The sequence below is a fragment of the Dama dama genome, chromosome 10 (assembly GCF_033118175.1).
Source record: "Dama dama isolate Ldn47 chromosome 10, ASM3311817v1, whole genome shotgun sequence".
Lineage (NCBI taxonomy): Eukaryota > Metazoa > Chordata > Mammalia > Artiodactyla > Cervidae > Dama > Dama dama.
In genome coordinates, this window is record NC_083690.1 from 42,290,077 (window position 1) to 42,313,574 (window position 23,498).

The 23,498-nt window shown below is 55.5% G+C and overlaps 1 protein-coding gene across 1 annotated transcript; it reads right to left on the reverse strand.

The window, feature by feature from the left end:
* Positions 1–411: 411 nt before the first annotated feature.
* Positions 412–23,462, reverse strand: DNAAF5 (dynein axonemal assembly factor 5). The gene is made up of 13 exons (XM_061153857.1): positions 22,833–23,462; positions 21,989–22,173; positions 18,218–18,342; positions 17,748–17,866; positions 14,659–14,891; positions 13,902–14,114; positions 12,215–12,358; positions 10,821–10,989; positions 9,643–9,790; positions 7,036–7,186; positions 6,038–6,194; positions 4,457–4,648; positions 412–1,466 (listed from the first exon to the last, which is right to left on the reverse strand). The coding sequence occupies exons 1-13, from the start codon at positions 23,449–23,451 to the stop codon at positions 1,330–1,332; spliced, it is 2,592 nt and encodes an 863-aa protein (XP_061009840.1). The 5' UTR covers positions 23,452–23,462; the 3' UTR covers positions 412–1,329.
* Between the last annotated feature and the right edge of the window lie 36 nt (positions 23,463–23,498).

Consider the following 23,498-nt stretch of genomic DNA (forward strand, 5'->3'; position numbering starts at 1 on the left):
GAAGACCATCTGAGGGCACCTGCCATCCCTGTAGCCATCAACCCTAACGGGGTTTGGAGAGGAGCTGCGCCCTCAGATCCTGGGAGGGCACAGAAGGGGGTGTCACCACGGCCAGGAATCGCACTGCCTGGGTGCAGCGACCCGGGTCTGTGCTGCAGGCTCGGTTCTCAGCCCTTCTGCAGGCGGGCCCCACTGGAGCGTATGCCCTTGGAAGTCTTGCTGACGCCCTTGTCTTAACTTGTTTGGAGTGCCTGCCACCTGGTGTCCACAGAGGGTACCTCAATGAGCTGTGAGAACCTCTCAGTCCAAAGGCCCAGGATTCTTAAGGCTGGGATCACCGTGAGGTTAAATCTGAGGAAGAAATGAATCTCAATTTCAGTTACCAAAACACACAAAGACAGGCGTGGAGAATAATTATAATAAATATTTTAAGTTATATTTTCAAATACCAAAGCATAAATGTTAATATTTGATTTTTGGAAAAAACAGCATTTTCTTGTGTTAACATAAATATTTGGCTTATGGAAATAATGCTTAAAATGAAATCTTTTAGGCACTTGGGGCTAGAAAGTGCAGGAAAATATAACACAGTTTTACTGTACTGCTACGTACAAGAGCAACCAAAATTATATTTGATTAAATATCCTATTTTCAACACTGTAAGCATTACTGATCTAAGAGAAAATACTGTGAACAAATACAACCCGCATAACATTTTAAAAGGGGAAGATTTTGTTGATAATAGTTCTTAAAATTTCAAATCCTTTTCAGTTTCTTCACTGAGATATAAAGTTTCACTAGACAGAACCCAAAGAAGAAACATTTCTTCTTTTTTTATTTTAACAACACTTCTTTTTAATCACTTTGGCTTTTTTCTTTATATACACTCAAGAACTTTCTTGGTGGGCATTTAAGCAAGAAAGAACCAATAACCCATGAACCTAGTGGTGCATGTAGCCTAAAAACACACAGTGCATGGGTTAGGCTGCCAGTATGAGGAGCTGACATGTGATTTGAAGTTAGCTGTCGATTGCTGGCAGACCTCTTAATGAATGGTATGAGTAAAACAGAAAAATACAGAAGCCACTCAGAGAAAGTTATTTCAAAAGCTGCTGGATGTGAAAAACTGTCCCAGGAGGCACTGGGCAGGGAGCTCAGGGAATACATTCTTCTTGCTGTCAAGGCTTGCTTGGGAGGGTCCTCCGCTGCTGGCTGACAGGTGCCCTGTGACGAGACTCGGAGGCCACGAGGTCCAGCCCGGCGAGGACGAGGGCTGCGTGTCTGCTCCCCGCCAGCTGCTGTGCCGAGGCTCTGCCCCCAGGACTCCGGTCACGGGGCCGGTGGCAGGGCCCGCAGGTGCTGCAGCAGCTGCTCGCAGTGGGTGGGCGAGCGGTGCTGGTGGAGGGCGGCCTCCGTCTCTCTCACCAGGAGGTCGGGGAAGAGGACACTGCCTGCTTTGAGGGCCTCTGCAGAACAGGAAAACACTTTTATTATGCCAGAAATAAATACTAAGTCCACCTTAGCTTCATATTAAAGTTACAACAACAACAAAAAAATAAAGTTACAACAGCCATAAAGAGCAGGCTGCTGGGCAAGGGAAGTGATAGACGGTAAGAAGGGCGTCGCATAATGATTATGTCAGTTCTCAAGAAGACCTAACGATCTTCATGTATGAGCCCCGTAACAGAGTGTCACACTAGGCGAGGCAAAATGACAGCTGTGAGGAGAAGTAGATGAACCCACTATTGTGTGGGAGACTCCCACACACTCCTCTCAGAAATGGGAAGATCCAGCAGGCAGTTGGGTAAAGCAGAATCCAAGAGCACCAGCAATCAATTGAGTCTCTATAGACCGTCTCATCCAACCCCAGCAGAATATACATAACTCTCAGCTCCTATGGAACATGTATGAAAACAGACCACAGTCAGGGCTGTAAGACACACCTTCACTATAATCTCTGCTCTCAGACCACAGTGGAATTACTGAAGTAAAAACTGAAGTCACTAACAAAGGGATAGCTGAAAAACTCCCAAATAGCTGGAGCTCACACAACACATCTCTGAACACCACAACGGTCAAAGAAGAAGTCTCGAGAGAAAACACATTTTTAACTAAATGAAAATGAAAATACAACTTATTTACAAATGATGCAGCCAATAAGGGACTAATTTCCAAAAGGTATATATAAACAACTCATACAACTCAACTGCAAAACAATGAAATAACCCAATCAAATGTGGGCAGACGTTCTAAATAGACATTTCTTACCAAGAAGCACATGAAAAAATGCTCAACATCACTGATTATCAGAGAAACACAAATCAAAACTACAATGAAGTACCACATCACACTGGTCAAACGGCCATCATTAAAAAGTCTGCAAACAATAAGTGCTAGAGAGGGCGTGGAAAAAAGGGAGCCTTCCTATCCTGTTGTGTGTGTGTGTGCTCAGTCATCTCCGACTCTCTGCGACCCCATGGACTATAGCCCGCCAGGCTCCTCTGTCCATGGGATTCTCCAGGCAAGAATACTGGAGTGGGTTGCCATTTCCTCCTCGAGGGGATCTTCCCGACCCAGGGACGGAACCCGCATCTTCTGCATTGGCAGGCGGATTCTTTATCACTTGCGCTACCTGGGAAGCCCACTATCCTGTTGGTGGGAATGTAAACTGTGCAACCATTACGGAGACCAATATGGAGATTCCTGAGAAACCTGAAAGCAGAACTACAATTTCATCCAGCAATGCCACTACTGGGTGTGTATCAGGAAAAAACTAATTTGAAAAGGTACATGCAACCCAATGTTCACAGCAGGACTATGAACAATAGCCAAGACACAGGAACAATCTAAATGTCCACAGGGAGATGAGCGGATAAAGAAAATGTGATATAGACACACACGTGTGCAGGCACACACAACGGAATATTATTCAGCTGTAAAAAGAATGAAATAGTGCCATATGCAGTGACATGGATGGACCTAGGGACTGTAATATTAAGTAAGTCAGACAGAGAAAGATATATGATATTGCTTACATGTGAAATCTAAAAAAAATTATACAAATGAACTTATTTACGAAACAGAAAGAGAGTATGGTCACTAGAAGGGAAGTGGGGGAGGGATAAAGCGGGAGATTGGGATTGACGTGTACACAGTATAATAAAGTCTTAAAAAACAACCCAATTAAAAAATGCGACAAAGACCTTAACAGACACTTCACCAAAGAAGAGATATAGATGTAAGCATGTGAGAAGATGCTCCACATGGTGTCACCAGGGAGATGCAAATTAAAATAAGGAGCAATCTGTAGACACCTGTCAGAATGGCCAGAGCCAGTACGCCACCTGCTGGCAGAGTGTGGAACAACGGGGACTCTCACCTTGCTGGCGGCACTGCAAAATGGTGCAGCCACTTTGGTGATTTCTTAAAAATTAAACACATTCTCGGGCGTCCAGGGTGGCTCAGCTGGTAAAGAATCCGCCTGCAGTGCAGGAGGCCTCGGTTTGATTCCTGAGTTGGGAAGATCCGCTGGAGAAGGGATAGGCTACCCACTCCAGTATTCTGGCCTGGAAAAGTCCACTGACTATACAGTCCATGGTGTCGCAGAGTCGGACAAAACTGAATGACTTTTACTTTTCACTTTCAAACCATACTCTTACCATATGAGCCAGCAATCACAATCTTTGATATTTATCCAAAGGAGCTGAAAACTTACATTTGCAAAAATCCTGCACACAGATGTTTAGAGCTCTGTACATTATCATCACAATCTGGAAACAATGAAGATGCCTGTGTAAAGTGATCAGTGAAGGTATAAATACACTGGTTCACTCAGACGAGGTATTAGAGCTAAAAAAATGAGCCCTTACACCATGAAAAGGAGCCTCAAGTGCCTATTACCATGTGAAGGAAGTCAACATGAAAAGGCTTCATGCCACATGATTTCAAGAATATGATGTTCTGGAAAATGCAAACTACAGAGGCAGCGAAGCTGAGTGGCTGCTTAAGTCTAGGAGGGACAGGGAGACAGACGAATGGGGAAGCGCCAGGGCTTTCAGGGACTAAGAGCGACACTGGATGTGGGAGGCACGTCCAGACCTACAGACGCACAGCGCCCAGCGACCCCAAAGTAAACCAAAGACAGGGCGGCCGACGTGTCCCTGCAGGTTCGCTGAGTGGAACACGTGCACTGCCAGGCGGGGGTGTTGGCCATGGCTGAGCACATGTGTGCGAGGCGGTCTCTGCACCCCTGCCCATGGTGTGGGGTCTGCAGGAACCCCCTTGAGCACATGTGCTGGCTCCTGGTACAAAGTGAGACCACCCGTCCGTTCACAACTGCTGCTACTGTAAGCAGTTTCCAAGTCGCCCAAAACAAGTCGCCTCCTGTTACCTTGAGAGCCGCAGTGCCAGCCAGTGGCCCCCGTGTGGCCAGCCCACATGGGGACAAGGCTCTTACCGAGAACCGCGTCCTGGACGGTGCGCTCCGGGTCATCGAGGTACACGAGGAGCTCGCGGTACAGGTGCCGGATGCTGCTCTCATAGCAGCACTTAGAGGCCTCCCTCTGGACGCGCTGCAGCCAGGTGACCAGGGCAGAGGTGGCTGCCAGCCTCACGTCGTTGGAAACGTCGTCCAGGCGCTTTAAGAGTTCTGGGGGCAGGGGTGGGGCAGGAGTGTGAGCAGAGGTTTCGGGGCAGGCTAAGCTCCCAGCACCCGTCCTGGGAAACCAACACGCGGGTGCTGGGGAAGGGGTGTCCTGGGACCCTTGGCTGCTCTGGCCCAGGGGTGGACTCCATGGACACCTAGTGGAGGCATGATTGGCCTGCCTGGGAGTCTGCGCTCTCTGACCAGTAGGGTGGCCTTGGGGTTCCCCCATCTCCGAGATGCTCAGGCTCAGAGTCATTCACAGGCGTTATGCCCTAGCCACCCCATTTTCCCCACCATGTAGACAGCAGGAAGGGCGTGTGCTGACTCTACTCTCTGCCCACAGTGGCTCTGAGGATGGAGGGGAGGGCTGGTGACATGACGGCCACCAGCCACGTCGGCTGTTTCTATTGAGCCTCCAGGACCAAACGTCCTGGGGGAACAGTCCTTCCTGAGGGGCAGGAACGCTTCCCATGAATGGGAGAGACTCTTATCAACAGGTGCTTTTCTCTCATCACACGAGATGCCGGCCCCACCACTGGTGTCTTCTAGACTTAGCACCGCCCTCCCCCCCCCCCCCCCCAGGTTCTCCCAGGGTTTCTGTGCTCCCATTTGCATTTTTCTCAACTTGTTTTCTTCACTTTCTATGAAAGTTCATTCTGAAATGTGCAGCAGGTTCCAAGACAACATTGGTTCTGAGTTGTCGGCAGGGAATCAGATGGTCACATGGCAGTTGATTCAGGGTTATCATGGCCCTGGGCACAGGGACAGCGGACTCCTCTTTCTGCGGGAACGCCTGTCCTCCTCGCCTGCCTCCTGGCACCTGCAGGCCAGACATGGTGGCATCCAACACCCTTTCCACAGAGCCTGAAGCCAGAAGCGCTCAACTTGTTTTGAAGGCTGTTATCCTTGCAGCCTTCTGTGGCTCATGACCTCACTCAGAGAAGACGGCACACAGGGCCTGTAACTCCCTCCAGTAAGGGCGCACCCACGAGCCCCGAGGTCCTCAGCGGCAGGCCCGCCCCCAGCAAAGTGCTCTGCTTGGGCCGCACTGCACTTGTGCGTCTGGGACTCGCTGGTGCTCAGGCTCCAGGAGGCATTGACACAGGGCACGTGAGGCAGGGGCCCTCACTCCCAGGGTGCAGACCCTGCCCGTGGCAGGATGGCCCCTGGCTCCTGTGGGCATCTGAGCACCCACCCCCCAATTCTGGTCCACAAGGTGCCTGTCCTGTTTCTCCTGTTACGTTCCTTACTCAGTGATGTCAAACCCACCACAGCCATGTTTAGACTCAGCCAACCTGACCAGAAGTCAAAAGTAGCATTTCCTGTTCTTCCTCTGACAGAAACAACTGTCAAACACACACACACATGACCAGGGAAAGAAGCATGTCCTACCAGGATAAATCTTGATGAATTTGTCTGGATCAATCACACCATTAGAGGTCTTTAAAAACAAGTTAATGATCCGGCATGAAATCAATCGAGTCATCTGAGAATCTTCTTCCAGGGTGGTCAGAATTTGAGGCATCAATGTTTCCTGCACGTCCTGTATCTGCAATAAGAAACCACATGAGCTGTGGGTCATGGCTGGACAGAGACCGCTATGCAGACACCGTGTGCATCGCCTGTAATGGGAAAGACTTGGTTTTAATGCAACCATCACAGAGTCTGGAATGCTGTCCTGAAATTTTTACGTGAGAAGCAGACTTGAGTCTTGATTTTAAATCCAGATAATTTGAACACTGGTCAGCTGATCCTTAAAAAATCTGTTATTCAGAAAGTCTTAGGCATGGATCCTACACAGCCCACTACTTGCTAGCAGAACCGGGTATCCTGTCCAGTCAAGTTTAGGGGACGTTTTTGTAAATGTTGTCACGAATTAATTTGGCTGTGCTAGCTGCAGCACGCAGGGTCTTCAGCTGTGGGATTCGATTCTTAGTTGCGGCACGTGGGATCTAGTTCTCCCACCAGTGATCGAACCCGGGCTCCTGCATTGGGAGCGTGGAGTCTTAGCCACTGGACCACCAGGGAAGTCCCCAGGGGGACATTTTAACTTAAGTAACAGCCATTCAGGCATCACACTGTTTCCCCTACTTCTACTATTTCCACAATTCCCCCTCTAAATGAGATGTGAATACAAACAACACTCAAGTTAGACTCCTTGATGAAGTTCTTTTCTCATAAATGGTAACAATCACCAGAGAAAACCCCCAGGTGATCCAGGGAAACCCAGACTCTCCCCCAGACCTCTGCTTGCCCTCGAGCCCCACGGTCCAGACCTCGGTCTGCCTGCGACCACCTGCTGCGGCTGTCAGGACAGGAGACTCAGGCGAGCGAGCACTCTTCCAGGGCACATACCCCTCCCTCTTGGGCCTGGGACGCATGAGCCCTACCTGCCCGTCCGACAGGACCCCGCTGCTGACAAGCGCCCAGAGGCAGGACACGGCTGCCGTGCGGATGGCTGCGGCCGTCCTCCCGGCATGCCACTGCAGGTTGGGGACCAAGATGTCCTGGACCAGGGTGTCCAGGTAGCCGTGGAGCTGCCTGGAGTAGAAGGAGAGAGCGGGTGAGGAGCATTCAGACTCCCTGAAGGCAGCGCTTCTGTCTGGGAAATGGATGGCGCTGAGGGAAAAGGCCAGAGGAAACAGCAGAAACACTGGACGCTGAGCAAGAGCCCTGCTTCTCAGGGCCAGGGATTCAGAGGGGCGTGGGCTCTCCCACGGCTGCGCGGGGGCTCCGGCCACCTCTCCCGGGACTGGACCCCAGGGCTGCTGTATATTCCAGCCTCCCTCCCACTTTGCGACCGAGGGGCTGCCTTGCCCACCACCCCTCCTGGAGTATCATTGGGATGGCAAGTGACTCCAAGGGCAGTGACCTCACAGAGACAGGCCTCGCGGTCCCTGAGACGATGTGAAGTCCCTCTGACCACACCCATCACCTCAACAGGAGGGCAGGTTGGGGCTGTGCCCACGGCCCCACATGCCAGGACAACAGGAGATGTGGACATTCCCGCCAACACGGTAGGGGCCCTTCCTCTCAACACTCCGTCAGGACAAACCCAAAGCAAAACGAAACCAGGATCCCAGCCCAGAGCCCCACTGCCGGGCCTGGCCACCCTACACCGTGGAGCCACAGCTGAGGCCCCATCCAAAGCCCAGGGGAAAGCCTTGGCTCTTCTTACAACTCCTCTACCCCACAGGCCTCTGCTGGTGGCGCAAAACCTATCCTGCTGAGCACATGACCCATCGGTTGTGTCCCGAGGTCGTTCGGGAACAGGCTGCACAGGCGGCCCTGCGTCCAGGAGCCGCGTCAGTCTGACCAGCGCCAGGGCGCCAGGACCTCCAGCAGGGGGCGCTCCAGAGCCGCCGCAGCCGCTGACCTCGAACCTGGGGCAGAGGGACGCACAGGCCTCCCAGGTTTTCAACCTGCTTGATTTTTGGCAAAGAGACGCTGTTTCCTGAAAAGTGATCCACCAGGGGTCTCTGGAGAGGTCAGTCTCGCGTCCCAGCTGAGGTGGCCCACACGACGTGGCAATAAGGGCTGGGGGCTGAGTGCTGGCCACGAGGGAGGCAGCGGCCCCCTGAGCTGCTTCTGACTTCAGTGAGGTGCTGGGGGCAGAAAACGCGGCCGATCCCCAAAGGGTGAGCCCCACTGCACGCAGAGAGCGCACACGCACCCGAAGCTGGGTCCCGAGACAAGAGAGCCCAGCCGGGGGGCCCACAGTCTCTCCCAGAACCCCCAGCACCCAGTCTCGCTCCGCGGGAGAGGAGTTCCATAACATCCGCGTGAGGACACAGCTCGACGCGAGGGGACGACGTGAGCGGATCGCTCCGTGTCGCGATGACGGGACGGGATCGCTCCGCGCGAGTGGACGGCTCCGTTGACGTCTTGGGCGCCCAGAGCAGGGAGCAACCCTCTAGCATCCGGGGATTCCTGCCCCAACCCTGGCGCCCCCGCCCGCTGTCCTCCGGCTGTGGGGTCCTTACAGGATGGGGTGGGCTGTGGTGGGGACAGGGGTCCCTTGCTGTCTTAGGCTCCATGATTTTAGAATCCCAAAGTTCAAAACCAAGCAGGTGTTGTTTCCCAAAGTCTTTCCTGCCTGTAAAAATAGCTAATACTTTCACTAAATAGTTGAAACTGAGCGACTTTCTTTTCACAAGAAGCCTCCGGGTGCAGTTTCTTGAGGGAGTTCAGTCTGGCACGGAGGCTTCTTTCCTGGGGATTCATTGTCCTCGGGGAGCAGGGGCCCTGAGGGGCAGCAACTAGCCTGTGGGTTCTCTACTCACAGGATGGTGCCAGGGCCGACTCTGTACCTTCTATGGTCTCTCCTAACCCCTGAAGCCTTTGCAGACAAGTAGGAAATAAAACTTCCTGCAATATGATGGGCTGGCTAGAGGCCCGACAGCAGATCAGAGTAACGTCCAGAGACTCGAGCTCTGAATGATGACCTGCTATTTCCCTGGGAAACTTCAGGACAGGCCGACGGCGGAGATCTGCTCTCTCAGATCCCAAACAACTCACTGCATCTCGCCGCCTGCCACCATCCTGCCAAGGGCTCCGCTCCCCTCCCCTCCAAAGCCTCGAGTTGGAGGCCCGGTGTTGACTGCCTCCAGTCCCTCTGAAGAACATGCGTTTCCTGATCTCTGAACTCTGCGGTCATTCAATCAACTCTCTGAGGCTTGACAGGCACCAGAAGCCGTGCAGAGCTGAGCACAGTCATGTAAACCATCAGGAGTTACTGTTCCCTGAGACTTTTCATTCAGTGGAGTTTTAACGACCACACGACACAGCTTTGCTTCAGCGTCCGTGTGGTGCACTTGCGGCTGGCACCGCGCTGTTTCCCTGGGGCGCTGAGTCGGGGTGGGGCAAGGGAGCCGCGGGACAGCAGGGCCTAGAGCCTGGGGTCACCCCAGTTCCCATGAGACCTCAGTGTCGGGGCAGGTGGGGGATGGCCCAGCCGTAACTCGGTGTGGGGGCAGCGTGGCGCAGAGCCAACCTACCCCTGTGAATCCACCGTCTCTGGGGCTCCCAGCAGCACGCCTGTCAGGGTGGAGAAGAGCTTCAGGCGCATGGCTGGGTCCCGGGCTGGCTGAAGGCAGCTCCTGAGGATGGGGACCAGCTGGGGTAGGGCTTCTCCGAGGGCAGGGCCTAGAAGACAGGTGTGGCAGGAGGATGGGAAGGAGGAGCCCTGAGCTGCTCTGGCCGCGAGAGGAGGCATGTGGGGCATGGCGGGCAGGACGATCTCGGCATAGGACACCATGGGCCACCCCCCCACCTCCGCCATGGCTCTGTTCGCCATGTGAACTTTTTCTTCATACATCTCACCAAATTCGTAAACACACTGAAGTCAAGCAGTCTTTTAAAGACGAACCGAAATCAACTACTCAGAGTATAAAAACTGCTGGATGTGTGCCCCGAACCTGGCAGTCAATGACCTTCCCATGCCTGTCACCAGACGGAGCGGCGGTGCCCTGGCCCTGAGCCTGGCAGGATCCCAAATGCAGCGACGCTGCTCAGGGCCTGGGCCCGCCCGTAACGGGCTGACAGGGTCTCCGGGTCTGGATGCGAGTCACAAGCTGCTTTCCCCACCAGGCCCTGCGCTGACCTGGGTTGTGTGTGTCAGAAGAGACAACGGCCACCCTCAGGCCCTCTGGTTTACGCCCGGTCTGCTGATTCCGCACTCAGTCAGGACTTCAATCTATTCAGAGGCATCGCCTCAGAGCCCAGGGTCAGAGTGGAAAAAGTGTGGCCAGAGAAAGACTGCCCGCCCCTCCCGCCTCCCTGTCTCCCTTCCCTGAGCCCCGAACCTGCAGGGCAGGAAGCCAGCTGGGCAGAGAGAACAGCATGCAGACACCACGGCCTGAAGAGCACGGCGACACACACGGCACCACGCTGAGCCACGCGTTCAAGGTTCAACATCAAAACGTGTGCCTGGGCAGGCCCTTAAGGCCACGTTACATCGATTCTTCACTGTGACATTCTCAGCACTTTTTAAAATAAGGTTTTAAAATGGCCGATCTCCACAGGCGACAGTGATCATGACTGAATGAAGAACCAGGCCCCAGCGCACGGCCGACTGGGTGGTGCTGAGCAGCTCTGCCCGTCTGCGCTGGGGCTGCCCGAGCTGCCACGGCACCAGTGCCCTGACCCCAGCCCAGGGCACCTGTCCAGGGCTCACCTGAGTGGGTGAGCACCACGTCCAGCTGCAGAAGCTCCATGGAGTGGCCGGTCCAGTCCTGGTGCGAGGCAGCCAGCCACTCCAGGAGGGGGCTCACATGTGCTCGGAAGAGGTCCTGGCTGCTGTCCACGCCCTCCACTGCAGCCAGCTCAGCCAACGTCTCCTGAACCTGGGGGAGCAAGTCACCGGCTGGGACAGTCAACCTGAACGTGGGACTCACACACCCACTGGAGACCCTTACTACCTGAGGGACAGAGAGACACTCGGGCACACACCATGTGACCTGGGGTTCCCACATCCCTGGCCCTCCCGCCTGTACAACATATGAAACGGACAAAGGTGCACTTACAGGAGGCTCAACATCCCCCACGGCCCCCATTTTGCACCACCCAGGGCAGGGCAGTCCTTGCAGGGCAGAGGGCTGGGGCAGCTGGACTCTGTCTGCAGAGAAGGGGACCAGGCAGCTTCAGGGACTGAGCTCAATAGACTCAAGCCGCGGTCAGCGAAGGTGGGTCCAAGGCCCCCTCTCTGAGCTCTGTACCTGACCAGATCAGCGGCAACAGTACGTCTGCTGCTTTGGGGGCAAAATGGGGAGGGCTGGCTGGACGGTGGAACCAGGGCTGCCTGCCAGCCCCACACCCCGCCACCCCTGCCTCAGGCTTGAGGAACAGGATGCACCCGGCACTCTGCACGATGCCCGGGGCCCGAGTCTGGCCTGCAGACCCTCCATGAGGACCGACTCAACTTTTCTAACATAATGTTTACGGCTCTGTGGTGACAAACCGCCAGCTCAGACACAGGCCCTCCAGAGAGGGGGATTTTAAAGAGACAAAAGAAAGTTTAGAAAGGCACTGAGGAAAGGGAGGGCAGTGTGTGGGTGCCTCCTGGACATGATGTGGGCAGAGAGGAGAAAACACCAGGGGCAGAAGCCGAGCTCTCGGCTCAGGGAGAAGCGGCCAGAGACCTGTCTCCGCTTGGTCCTTACAGGGGCGGGGAGCTAGATGGCCGGAGGTTTCACGTTAAACACAGAGCCAGGAGAGCGGAAGTGACTGGAAAGCTGGACTGTAACTAAATAGGGAAAATATGATAATATTTCCTCTCCTGTATCTTTCAACCTCACTTAAACGCAGGTTTATTAATGACCAGGGAGGCCGCCTTTCTTTTGTTTCTCCAAGATTAAGCAGCATCTTTACTCTGAGACACTGAAGTCAACTTCAGTGGGAAGGAATCTAAAATCCTGAGTCCCCCTGAGGCCGCATTGAGGATGACACACCCAAATGTTCTAGATTCCTTCGTCTTTGGTTGGGCAAGCTCAACACTTGGGAGTTGAGAGCAGAGACTACATAGAGAGTCACAGTCCAGGGGCTGCAGCAAAGCGGGAGGCTCCCCCTCACCTTGTCGCCGAGGCCCGTGGGCCCCCACAGCGCCAGGATGGTCACCAGCACCTCTAGGAGTGGCTCGCCGGCCCCTCGGCAGTCCTCCTGGCCCACGGACACCACGGCCTGCACGCACTGCAGCAGGCGCTCACCATACAGGAGCTAAGGAGAGAGCGGCACCGTGAGCCACCCCGCGCCCGCCCGGCACTCAGACGAGGCCCCGCAGAACCACGGCGGACTGGGCCCGGGCTTCCGCACATGGAGAGGGCGTCCCTCTTCACAGCAGGGAAAGCGAACCCCTGCTGAGCCTGAGGATCATGGGTTCCGTGTGCAGTTCAGTGACACACACTGGAGGGGCAGGGGACCCTGGATGTGCTTCAAACGCCCCAGGCCTCCCCGCAAAGTCAAGCTGCAGCGGGAGGCCTCCCCGCAAAGTCAAGCTGCAGCAGGAGGCCTTCCCCCAAAGTCAAGCTGCAGCGGGATGAGGCTGGGAAGGCGCGGCAGGCACGAGGGGTGCACGCTTCTCCCCTCCGCTCTGTGTACTTCGGGGTTCCTGTAACGCCCAGTGAACAAAAACAAATAAAATTCTATGACTCAGAAGACGCTTCCTGACTGACGGGAACACGGGGCCGGCTCCTTGGGAGGGCCGAGCCCATCGCCCACCTCCCAGGCTCCAGCCTCAGCAAGCAGGCAACGGGGCCAGGAGTGGGAGTGGGATGGCCCCCAGGGGAAGGACCTCAACACCCCTCCCACGCGTCTGCTTTGCTGTGTTTCACAGAGGACAGAAGATCAGGACGGGGGTCCTGTGTGTAGATCACGTGTATGCGCCCAGCACGGTAGCTGGGACCTGATCTGGTCCACCTCTGTGGGCATGGCCGCCCCTGTTGAGCATTAGCTGGTGCGGGGCCAGCTTCCCGTGGGCCTGCAGAGTGAGGGCAGATACCCAGTGAGGCAAAGCCTTGTTGTTCCAGAGACAGACAAAAGCGCCACATCCCAATGCAAAGAGTCAAGGTTTAAGATCATCACAACAAAAACAAGGTCGTTATTCTTCCATCAATAGCAAATAATTACAAATTATTCCAAATGACTAAGTCTAACTACCTAGATTGTTTCAGCTTCAGATGTAATGGATTTACTGCTCAATTTAAGACAATAAATTTGTAACCAGCAAGCATAGCTCCCAGTAACGAGTGCCAAATCAGGCTGCCTGCTGGAAGCCCCACTAGAAGCCAAATGACACGGTAAGGACAAGCTTGTCATGGAGACACGGTGTCCGAGATGTGTGTGGGCCAACAGAGGGTGGGCAGACTTGCAGCTTCTGGGTGGAGGGCCCTCTGCCCAGGATCACCCACAGCAGTACCGTCCAAGGAACAGAACTGCCCTCGGTGATATAAGCGCTCCACCCTATGCTGTCCAGGGAGGCCGCCACGGGCTGTGAATACGTGAGCACAAATACTGGGCACTTGAGTTGTGGCCAGTGTGACCTGTGCACCATGGTGGATGGAGCAGAACAGGCCAGGAAGTGCATGGGTCCAAACAGAACATCGGTGACTGCACCCCAGCTAACTTGTCGGTTGGCTGTCCCCGAGGGGCCTGAGGGACGGGTGACTGTCACTGCCTATGCGTGGATGGCCCCAGCAGAGGATTGCGTCACCATGGAGACGGGCCGACTCTACGAACCCCACCCTCTCCCCAGCATGCTTACGTTTTCAGACCCTTGGCAGATGTGAGCCTGGGCCAGCTCCATGGCGATGACTTTCACGTGTGGCTGCAGAGCCTCCCTGGGGCAGCCTCGGATGAGGGAGGCGAGGACCAGGAGGCCGGAGGGCGAGGGTGACTTCCTCAGCGTCGACAAGATCAGCTTCAGAAACACCTCCGGGCTGACGAAGGTGCCGACCAGCTCTGCAGACCTCGCGCACTGGGGGGTGGGGGAGTGGGAGGGGGGCTGAGGCTGCTGGCCCTCTTCCTGTCACCCCAACACTGCTCAGCATCTGCCTCGCACGCTCTCACCCCCAGAAACAGCCCTGCGGGCACGTTTCCTCCTGGCAACTGCTCAAACGCTCACAAAAACAAGTGAGTCCTCCCGTGAGCTCAGAACTGCCAAGGAAAGGAAGTCACGCGTCTGGCTCGTGGGAGGGCTATCAGAGCGTCCTGAGGCCCAGTCACCTGAGCTGGACACTGGGGGCTGCTCTGTACGTCTGCCTGCCCGTGGTCCTTGCAAGCTGACCACCGCAGGGCCTGTGGGTGGACGCTGTTTTTTCACACGGACGTGGGGCCACTCGCCCGCATGCACTCAAGGAGAGCCTTCATACGCCACTCCTCGCAGGCCCAGGGCTGCGGGGGGCCACGGCACATCTACACCTTCACGCAGAGGTGACCGTGTGCCTGCTGAGGTCCGAGTTCACGGCCGGCAGAGCCGAGAAGGAAGGCCGGGGCCCCTCAGTCCCGCAGACGCCACTCACGCTGCAGACCACGGCCGCCTCCTCGTCGGCGCAGGCGCGGAGCAGGGCGCGCAGCACGGGCTCCAGGTGCTGCGTGACGTGGTCCTCTGCGTGCAGCAGAAGCACGGCCAGCAGCTGTGCCGACTTCACCCTGGTGCCCACCACCCAGTCAGCGATGTCGTGCCAGACGGCGGGGAGGATCTTGGAGAGGTTTCTGCAGATGAGCTCTCGGCAGCCCAGCCCCGGGCGGCTCCCTGCAGGTCATGAAGGTGAAGGGAGATGGTGACATTCACACACACACACCTCACCGACTTGTGTGGGAAGGTCGCTTATGACACGTCCCTCATTTAAGGCAGACCTACAGGTTTATATTCTGAGGCCTTAAAGAACACAGCTCGACTCTGAAGACAGAAGGAAATGAGGCCACAGAGTGTCATTACTTACTTGGAAGTTTTCAGTAATGGTGAGGCGCGACACACGTTAAGCTACATGTTCAAAGTGCTAACAAACGGGTACACGGCTCTCCAGACAACACACGCATCGCCCAGAAGCGCCCTGTGCTCCCGAAACCCCCCACCGCCCATGCCTCCCTCAGGCAGCTCGGCCGGCTTCCGGTCACCGCGGAGGAGCTGCCTCTCCTACCTCCTGTGAGCACAGCGCACGGCCCCCTCCACGCGGAAAGGCATGCTGAGCCCCATTGCGTGGTGGGGCACATGAGGCCTTCTCACTGCTGAGCGTGCCACTGCACAGACAGACCACAGTTCGTCTGTCCGTCCGTCCACTTGCTGATGGTTGCCTGAGCTGCTCTGGTGCAGACTGTCGCTAACAGGAGTTCTCTTGGGTGGGCACACCCAGGAGTGCCCGCGGGAGCACCCAGCAGGAAGGCACTTAACGGTTTAAGAAACAGGGATGGATTTTCAAAGCGGCTATGCCGCCCTCCCTCTGCTCCGCCACACCCCCGCCGCTCCCTCCGCCACGTCCAGGACCCGTGGCTCCGCTGCCTCTACACCAGCAGCAGGGCAGGCTCAGGCCCAGCGGGCCGGTGTCTCCTTGCTGCTCCACTGTGCGCTCCCCTTGGGACCCATGCATGACCTGGGACATCTTCTCAGGTGCTTACTTGACACCTGTGTGTCTTCAGGCGAGTGTCTTCTCAATCTTTTTTTACCCACTAAAGCTGGATTATTTCCGATGCTGAGTTTGCGCATTCTCTTTGTGCTCTGGAAACAAGCCCTATGCACACAATCTGCGAACATCTCCTCGGTCTGTGCCTTCAGCTTCATTTTCTTAGCATGTTCCAAAGAGCAGACATTTTCGTTTTGATGAGAACCAGCCCACCAGTCGTTCCTGTGTGGAGTGTGTGGGTCCTATCCTCAAGCGCACAGGCCACTGGGGCTCAGCCTCGTGCGACAGGAGGACGGGATCCAGGTCCAGGGGCGCCATCTCCACTGCAGACGCCCTTTCTCCTGAGCTGTCTCTGCAGCTCATCCGAATCTAGAGGCCACCCGTGTATCTATCTGACTCTGCTCTGCCCACAGGCCTGTCTGTCTGATGCCGACCCCTCCACGCCCACTCACTCTGGCTTTACGTCTCTATGTCTTTATGTCTTGAAGCCAGACGAGCTAGTCTTTCAACCTGGGTGTTCGTCTTCAAAGTTTCGGCTGCACTAGGTCCCTTGCGTTTCCTTGTGAATTTCAGGATAAATTTCTCAATTTCTATAAAAAAGCCTTCTAGGATTTTGATTACAAGATTTTCATCTTAAAGGTTCAAAACAACTCTAGAAATAGAAATGAGACTGTGACAAGTCAGAGTTTAAAGGGTGTTTTGGTAAGAAGAACAGCTTGACCCATGAAGCCCCACTTTGAATTTTTGCTCCTGTTACTTTTCTGTCTCTATGGTCTACGAGAGACTTAGCTCCAGAGATTCAGATTCTGTCAGCTGTTTAAGTGAGCTTGTTATAACTCTGCAAAAGACAAAAAGCCTGATGACGCTGGTCCCTTGGGGCAAGTCTGGGGGATGAGGGGCCACATTAGGACAGTCTGGGGAGGGGTCCGCTGGCAGGCAGGCACGTGGCCTCACTCCGACAACCCCTCTGACCTCCGTTCCTGTACATGATATGGTGGACGTGGTAATTCAGAAGATGGTGCGTCCTCAAACTTCAGTAAGTCAGAAAAAGTCCCTGCTAGCAACTAATTTTTTGTACCTTTTCCAAAACGTGTGATTTCCCCTTATAGCAGCTGCGTGGTGTGGGAGGTGACGCTGCCTGAGTTGACAGGTAGACAAAAAAAAAGACGCAGGCCTCCCAGGTGCAGGGAGGGGCCTCCCCATGGGCCTCACACTGAACAGCGCCAGGTGCCAACACCTGTCCTCGAGCTCATCACGCCCGCAGTCCCTCGAGGGGCCTGACTTCACCCGACCAGGTCTGGTGGGGCCTGCAGGCCCCAGGCTCGGTGCCTCCCACGGCATTGCCCGTCTGACCTGGCGCACATTTACCAGGCTCTGTCCTGCCAGCGTCACCCCGTCATGGCTCCACTGTAAGAAAACACCTGCAGACAGCCTGCAGTGATGAAGGTGCCCCATCACGTTCACAGGGGACATCAACCCCCGACAGAGTTTCCTCAACACAGGAAACTAGATGCATGCAAGGCCCTGGAGCAAGAAGGGGGGCTGGGGCCCGGTAGGCAGGGGCCTCCTTGGAAATGCAGCTTGGATCTGACTGAGGAGCTGAGGGGAAACATGGGTGCCCATGTGCGCACGGGTGTGTACACACACACATGCGCGTGAGCGGGCGCTCCCAGTCTGGCAGGAACCACAGCAAGGAGCAGGACGGGGATCCACCAATGGAAGCCTCTGTTCTGAGGAGGCATCACCTGAAATGCTAGGGCTGCATCCCACTGTGGCCTGTGTCTCTCCTGCAGGTGAGGCTCACAGAAGAACTCTGTGAGTTGACAAAGCACCCTGCTTTCAGAACTCCCCCAGCAGCCTCGCGCTCCTCGGCCGGGTGTGCCCACGTACCCAGGGAGGCTGGCCTGGGACCACGAGGGCTTCTTCCAGCTGCCGGGCCACACCTCCAGGACACGCCCACCTCATCAGACCGAGCCGGCTGCACTCACCTGGCGAGGGGTGGTGGGTCGGGGGAGGGCTGGCAAAGTCCAGCTTGTCCTTGAGGTCTTCCTCATTCTCCGTCTGCCACTGCAGGCCGACCTGCTCCCAGAGGCTGGTCGCCTCGCACCTGCCACACACGACACAGTTGCAGGTCAGGGCGTGCCCACGGGGACAGGGGGCTCTGGGGGGCTGGCCACGGGGGCCCCTGCCTAAGAGAACGTGCCAGAGGGTCTGCCAGCCCCCATCTCTGCCTGACAAATTCCTGTCTATGAGCCAGGTGAGGGGCTGAAGGTGCAAAACTGCCCGGTCAAAACCCTGGGGCCGCCCAGTAGGCAGGAGGGGGCTGGTGCAGGGGGCTCTGGCCCAGAGAAGAAGCTGCCGCCACAGGAAATGACAACAGAGGAGAGGCCGCGCCTGGGAGGAGAGCAGGCAGGCCTGGGGCACCGGAGCCCGGCCACGGCCCCACATCGTCACTTACGCAATCTCAGGGATCTCGTCATGGAAGCCGCTCAGCAGGAGTGGGATGAGCTTGTGGAAGAAGGAGTAGCGGTCCCGCAGGCTCAGCAGCCAGCCCCCCACCACGCGCGTCACCGCCTGGCGCACCTGCGGGCGGGAGACAGTCAGCGGCTCCCCCAGGCGGGGACCTGGGCAGCCGGGCCCACCCCGCAGGCGCCGCAGGGCCCAGGGCCAGCTCGCTGCTCCAGCAGCTGTGCTGTCCGCATCTTGGGTCTGGGACAGATCGCCAAGATGCCCAGTCTCGCTGGTTTGAGCCCATGTCCTCAGGCTCAGGCCGGACCCTCACTGACCACAGCAGGCTCCGTGGCCCAGTCTCAGCCCTGTGGAGCATTTGCAGCCCTCTGCACGGAAACCTCCCGGGCATCCGCTGCCTGCGTCTGAGAAGGTGGTGTGCGTGCCTGTACACACCACGCCCACTGCAGCAAGGAAGCGAGCTTAACAACACATTTCTTTACACTAAAATGAAACATCAGAAAGAGAATGTAAAAAAAGAAAATCCTTTTTAAAAATTGCAACCAAAAAAGTTAAAATACTTAGGCATAAACCTGACCAAGGAGGTGAAAGACTTACATAGTTGAGAATGAGAAAAATTAATAAAGGAGACCGAGGATGATGCAAAGCAGTGGAAAGACACCCACCTTGCTCCTGGGTTGACGAATACTGTTAAAACAGCTGCACCACCCAAAGTAAGCTACAGATTTCATTTAAGGCCTATCAAATTACCCATGACACTTTTCATAAAGTGAGAACAAACAATCCTAAAATTTATATGGAACCATAAAAGATCCAGAATTGCCAAAACAAACCTGAGGGAAAAGAACAAAGCTGAAAGCATAACTCTCCCAGACTTCAGACAATACTACAAAGCTGCAGTCATCAAAAGAGCATGGTGCTGGCAAAAAAAACAGACACATGGGTCAGCGGAACAGACCAGAAAGCCCAGAAGTCATCCACACAGCTGCAGTCAATTAATCTCCAACAAAGGAGGCGAGAATATACAACAGGGGAAAGGGCAAGCGGTGCTGGGAAAGCTGGACAGCTGCATGGAAATCAATGAGGTTAGAACACACCCTCACACCAGACACACTAATAGACTCAAAGCGTCTTAAAGACCTAAACGTAAGACACGACACCATAAAACTCCTAGGAGACAGCATAGGCAGAACATTCTCTGACACAATCCGTACCAATGTTTTCTTAGGTCAGTCTCCCAACATAATAGAGATAAAACAAAACTAAACCAATGGGATCTAATCAAACTCACAAGCTTTTGCCCCGCAAAGGAAACCATAAGCAAAACAAAAAGACAATCTGCAGACTGGGAGGAAATATTTACATGATGTGTGATTGACAGGGATTAATTCCCCAAATATACAAACAACTCATACAACTCAATAACAATAAACCAAAAAACCCAATCAAAAAATGGGCAGAAGACCTTGATAGACATTTCTCCAAAGAAGACATACAGATGGCCAACAGGCACATGAAAAGACATTCAACATCAATAATTACTGAAGAAATGAAAATCAAAACAACAATGAGATATTCACCTCACACCGGTCAGAATGGCTATCACTAAAAAGTCTCCAAACGGACTTCCCTGGTCTTCCAGTGGTTAAGAATTGCCTGCCAATGCAGGGGACACAGGTTTGACCCCTGGTCTGGGAAGAGTCCACAGGCCGCCAGACAACTAAGCCCGCACGTGCTCGAGCGTGTGTGCCACACCAGGCGAGGGCACTGCAGCGGGAAGCCCAGTCACTGCAGTGAAGAGCAGCCTCCACTCACCACAGCGGAGAAAATGAAGACCCAGTGCAGCAAAAAATTTTAAAATAAAATAAACAATAAAAAAAAAATTTTTTTTGGAAAAGTCTACAAATAACAAATGCTGGAGAGGGTGTGGAAAGAAGGGAACCCTCCTACACTGTTGGTTGGAATATAAACTGATGCAGCCACTAAGGAGAACAGTATGGAGGTTCTTTAAAAAAACTAAAACTAGAGCTAACATATGATCCAGCAATCCAGCTCCTGGGCATATGTTTAAACATAATTCAAAAAGATACATGCACCCCAATGTTCACTGCAGCACTGTTTACAATAGCCAAGATACGGTAACAATCTAAACGTCCATGGACAGATGAATGGATCAAGAAAATGTGGTACATTATATACAGTGGATACTACTTACCCATAAAAAACCAAAATAATGCCATTTGCTGCAACATGGATGGACCTAAACATTATCATACTAAGTGAAGTAAATCAGAGAAAGGCAAATACCATATGATATCACTTATATTTGAAATCTAAAATATGACACAGCTGAACCTTCCTATGAAAGAGACAGACTCACAGACACAGAGAACAGACTTTGGGTTGCTGTTGTCAAGGGGGAGGGGAGTGGAGAGGGAAGGATTGGGAGTTTGGAGTTAGCAGATACAAACTAGTATACACGCATGGGTAAACAACAAGGTCCTCTTGCACAACACGAGGAACTATATTCAATATCCTGTGAGAAACCACAATGGAAAGGACTCTAGAAGACAGCACGCATGCATGTGTAACTGAATCACTTTGTACAGCCAAAATTAACACAACATTGCAAATCAAGTACACACTTCAATTATAAAGAAGAAGAAAACAAACGACATGACCCAGTGTGGCTGTGGCTGGAGGCCAGCTGGGGTGCTGGAGAGCAGGCTTTGGGGTCAACAGACCCAGGCCTGGAGGAGGCCAGCTGGGGTGCTGGGGAGCAGGCTTTGGGGTCGACAGACCCAGGCCTGGAGGAGGCCAGCTGGGGTGCTGGGGAGCAGGCTTTGGGGTCGACAGACCCAGGCCTGGAGGAGGCCAGCTGGGGTGCTGGAGAGCAGGCTTTGGGGTCGACAGACCCAGGCCTGGAGGAGGCCAGCTGGGGTGCTGGGGAGCAGGCTTTGGGGTCGACAGACCCAGGCCTGGAGGAGGCCAGCTCCAGCCGGGGCCCTGGCACTCATACCAGCCCCAGCCTCAGACGTGGAGGATCTCCGTAGGAAGGAACACGATGGCGTTTAAGTACTGACGGACAGGACACGAGAAGGCTGGCGTTCCCTCTGCCAGGGGCACAGGGGCCACGTGTCCCCCACCCTGCAGGTGCCCCACCAGCAACCACTGCTCCTCCTGCCCCAGGGACGGGAGCCCTTCACCCACTCTTCCCTTTGGGAGACAGCCTGCCCTTGCGGCCTTCACTCTGCCCCTCATAGCCTTAGATCCACGACTCTGAGCTGGCTTCTGCCGACAAAAGAGCTGCTTCTCTCACCTCCACCTGCCTGCCTGTCTTGTCTATCTGTCTCCGCAGACCCCAAAGCCAAGGGGAAGGAATGACCCAAATACACCAACCCTGGCTCCAATCCTCCTAGTTTGCCAATCTCTGTGGTTTTTCAATTAAATCACCTTGATGGACGGCATGTTACACATATTTCTACAAACCGTGGAAACACTCAGTTTAGAGTTTCTTCCTAAAAGCAAACAGTCCTCTTCCCCATTCTTTAGAATTAAGAATAACAAACATACCAAGACAAGTCAGTTCTCCTTCAGCTTCTCAAAAATGTGAAATAGGAACACCCTGTGACTGGGAATGATGGAAGGACATTTTGGGGTCACATATATCTTTAAAAAAGGACAAAAGTGAGTGACAAATAGCACACTGGCACGCTTCTGGTGGAGAAGAGGGACCGCCCGGAGGAGAAACTCCCCTTACCTGGGGAACGTCGTCAAAGAGCCGCTGAGCAAAGTGAGGAAGGACATCATCCACTGACTTCCCGCTGCCGAACTGGATCACCGTGCCCGTGGCCTCGATGACGGCCACCCGCACCTTCCAGTGCTGGTGGGAGATGGACTGCATCAGGGGGCCGATCAGGGACTCCGACTGCATGTGGAAGTGGTCTGTGGGGCGGGGAGGCCACCAGTCACCAGGGGAGCCTGGGGGCCTCCACTCTGGCCTGGTTCCGCTGGGAGCTTTGTACCCTCAGCACTGGAGAGGCGCAGGGACAGGACGAGTGACTCAAACAGCACCTCTCTCAGAGGCCTGGGGCTGGACCCCATGTCAGCTGAACAGGGCAGCTGGGAGGGGAGAGCCTGAAGCTGCCAATGGCTGCGACAGGTGCCCGGAGTGGGGAGAGACCGCATGTCCCCAGGTCCTGCCGAGCCAGACATGCAGCACAGCACAGGAAACCGCACCAGCACCGCCTCAGGCAAAGCCACCCCGCTTCTACGGGCCTCACAGAAAAGTCAGGACCAGGGGGTCTTCGTGGGACCCAGGTGGACCCTCCAGCTCTGCAGTTCTGCCGCTGCTTCAGACCTGTGTGAGGTCGCTATTTCAGCGGTACTTCCAGCGAGTTCTCTCAGCACTCAGGTCCTCAGACCAAGGCAGGCTCTGGTTCACTGCTGCCCAGGGTGCGAGGGCCCAGAGGAGAGGCCCGGAGCGCAGGAGAGGCGCTGAGACCGGGAGATGTGGCAGACGTTGCGCTCGGGGTTGGGGTTGCAGCTGCAGCTGCAGCAGGGCGCGGGGAGGGGCCACCGGGGAGGGGACGGGGGGCTGGCACCTGGAGTGGCGCGTGCCAGGCCGGCGGCGCACTCGCAGCTCTCGCGGCGCACGGCGGCGAAGGGGTCGAGCAGCGTGCAGCGCAGCGCGCGCACCGCGTCGTCCAGGTGGGGCGCGAACGCGGCGCCGGCAAGGCGCACGGCCAGGCCGAGCAGTTGCACGAGCGCCAGCCGCAGCTCCTCACAGGCCTCTGGCGGCGGGCGGCGCGCGGGCTCGGGGCTGGCCAACCGCGCGGCGAGCGCGGGCAGCAGGCGCGGGAGGGCGTCGCGGGGCCGCGCGGCGCGCCGCAGGCCCAGCCCCAGCAGGTGCACGGCCAGCGTGCGGCAGCCCTCGGCCGGGTCAGCCAGGCGGCGCAACAGGCGCGGCAGCAGCAGGTGCACCCACGGGCCCTGGAAGGCCGCAGCCGCGGCGTCGGGGTCAGCGTCGGGCGCCTCGGGCTGCGCCGCCTCCAGCGCCCGCTGCAGCGCCTCCAGAGCGCGCCGCCGGCCCAGCTTGCTGTCGGCCTCCAGCCCGGGCAGCAGGCGGCTCAGAGAGCGGCTCAGCTCCGCCTCCTCGGTCGTCTCCCCTGCTTCTGTCGGGCCCCGGGGCGCCGCGGCCTCAGGCGCTACCAGCGCCGCCATCTTCCCCGCGTTGCTAGTCACCAGGGGAGACCGGCGCTTTTACGACG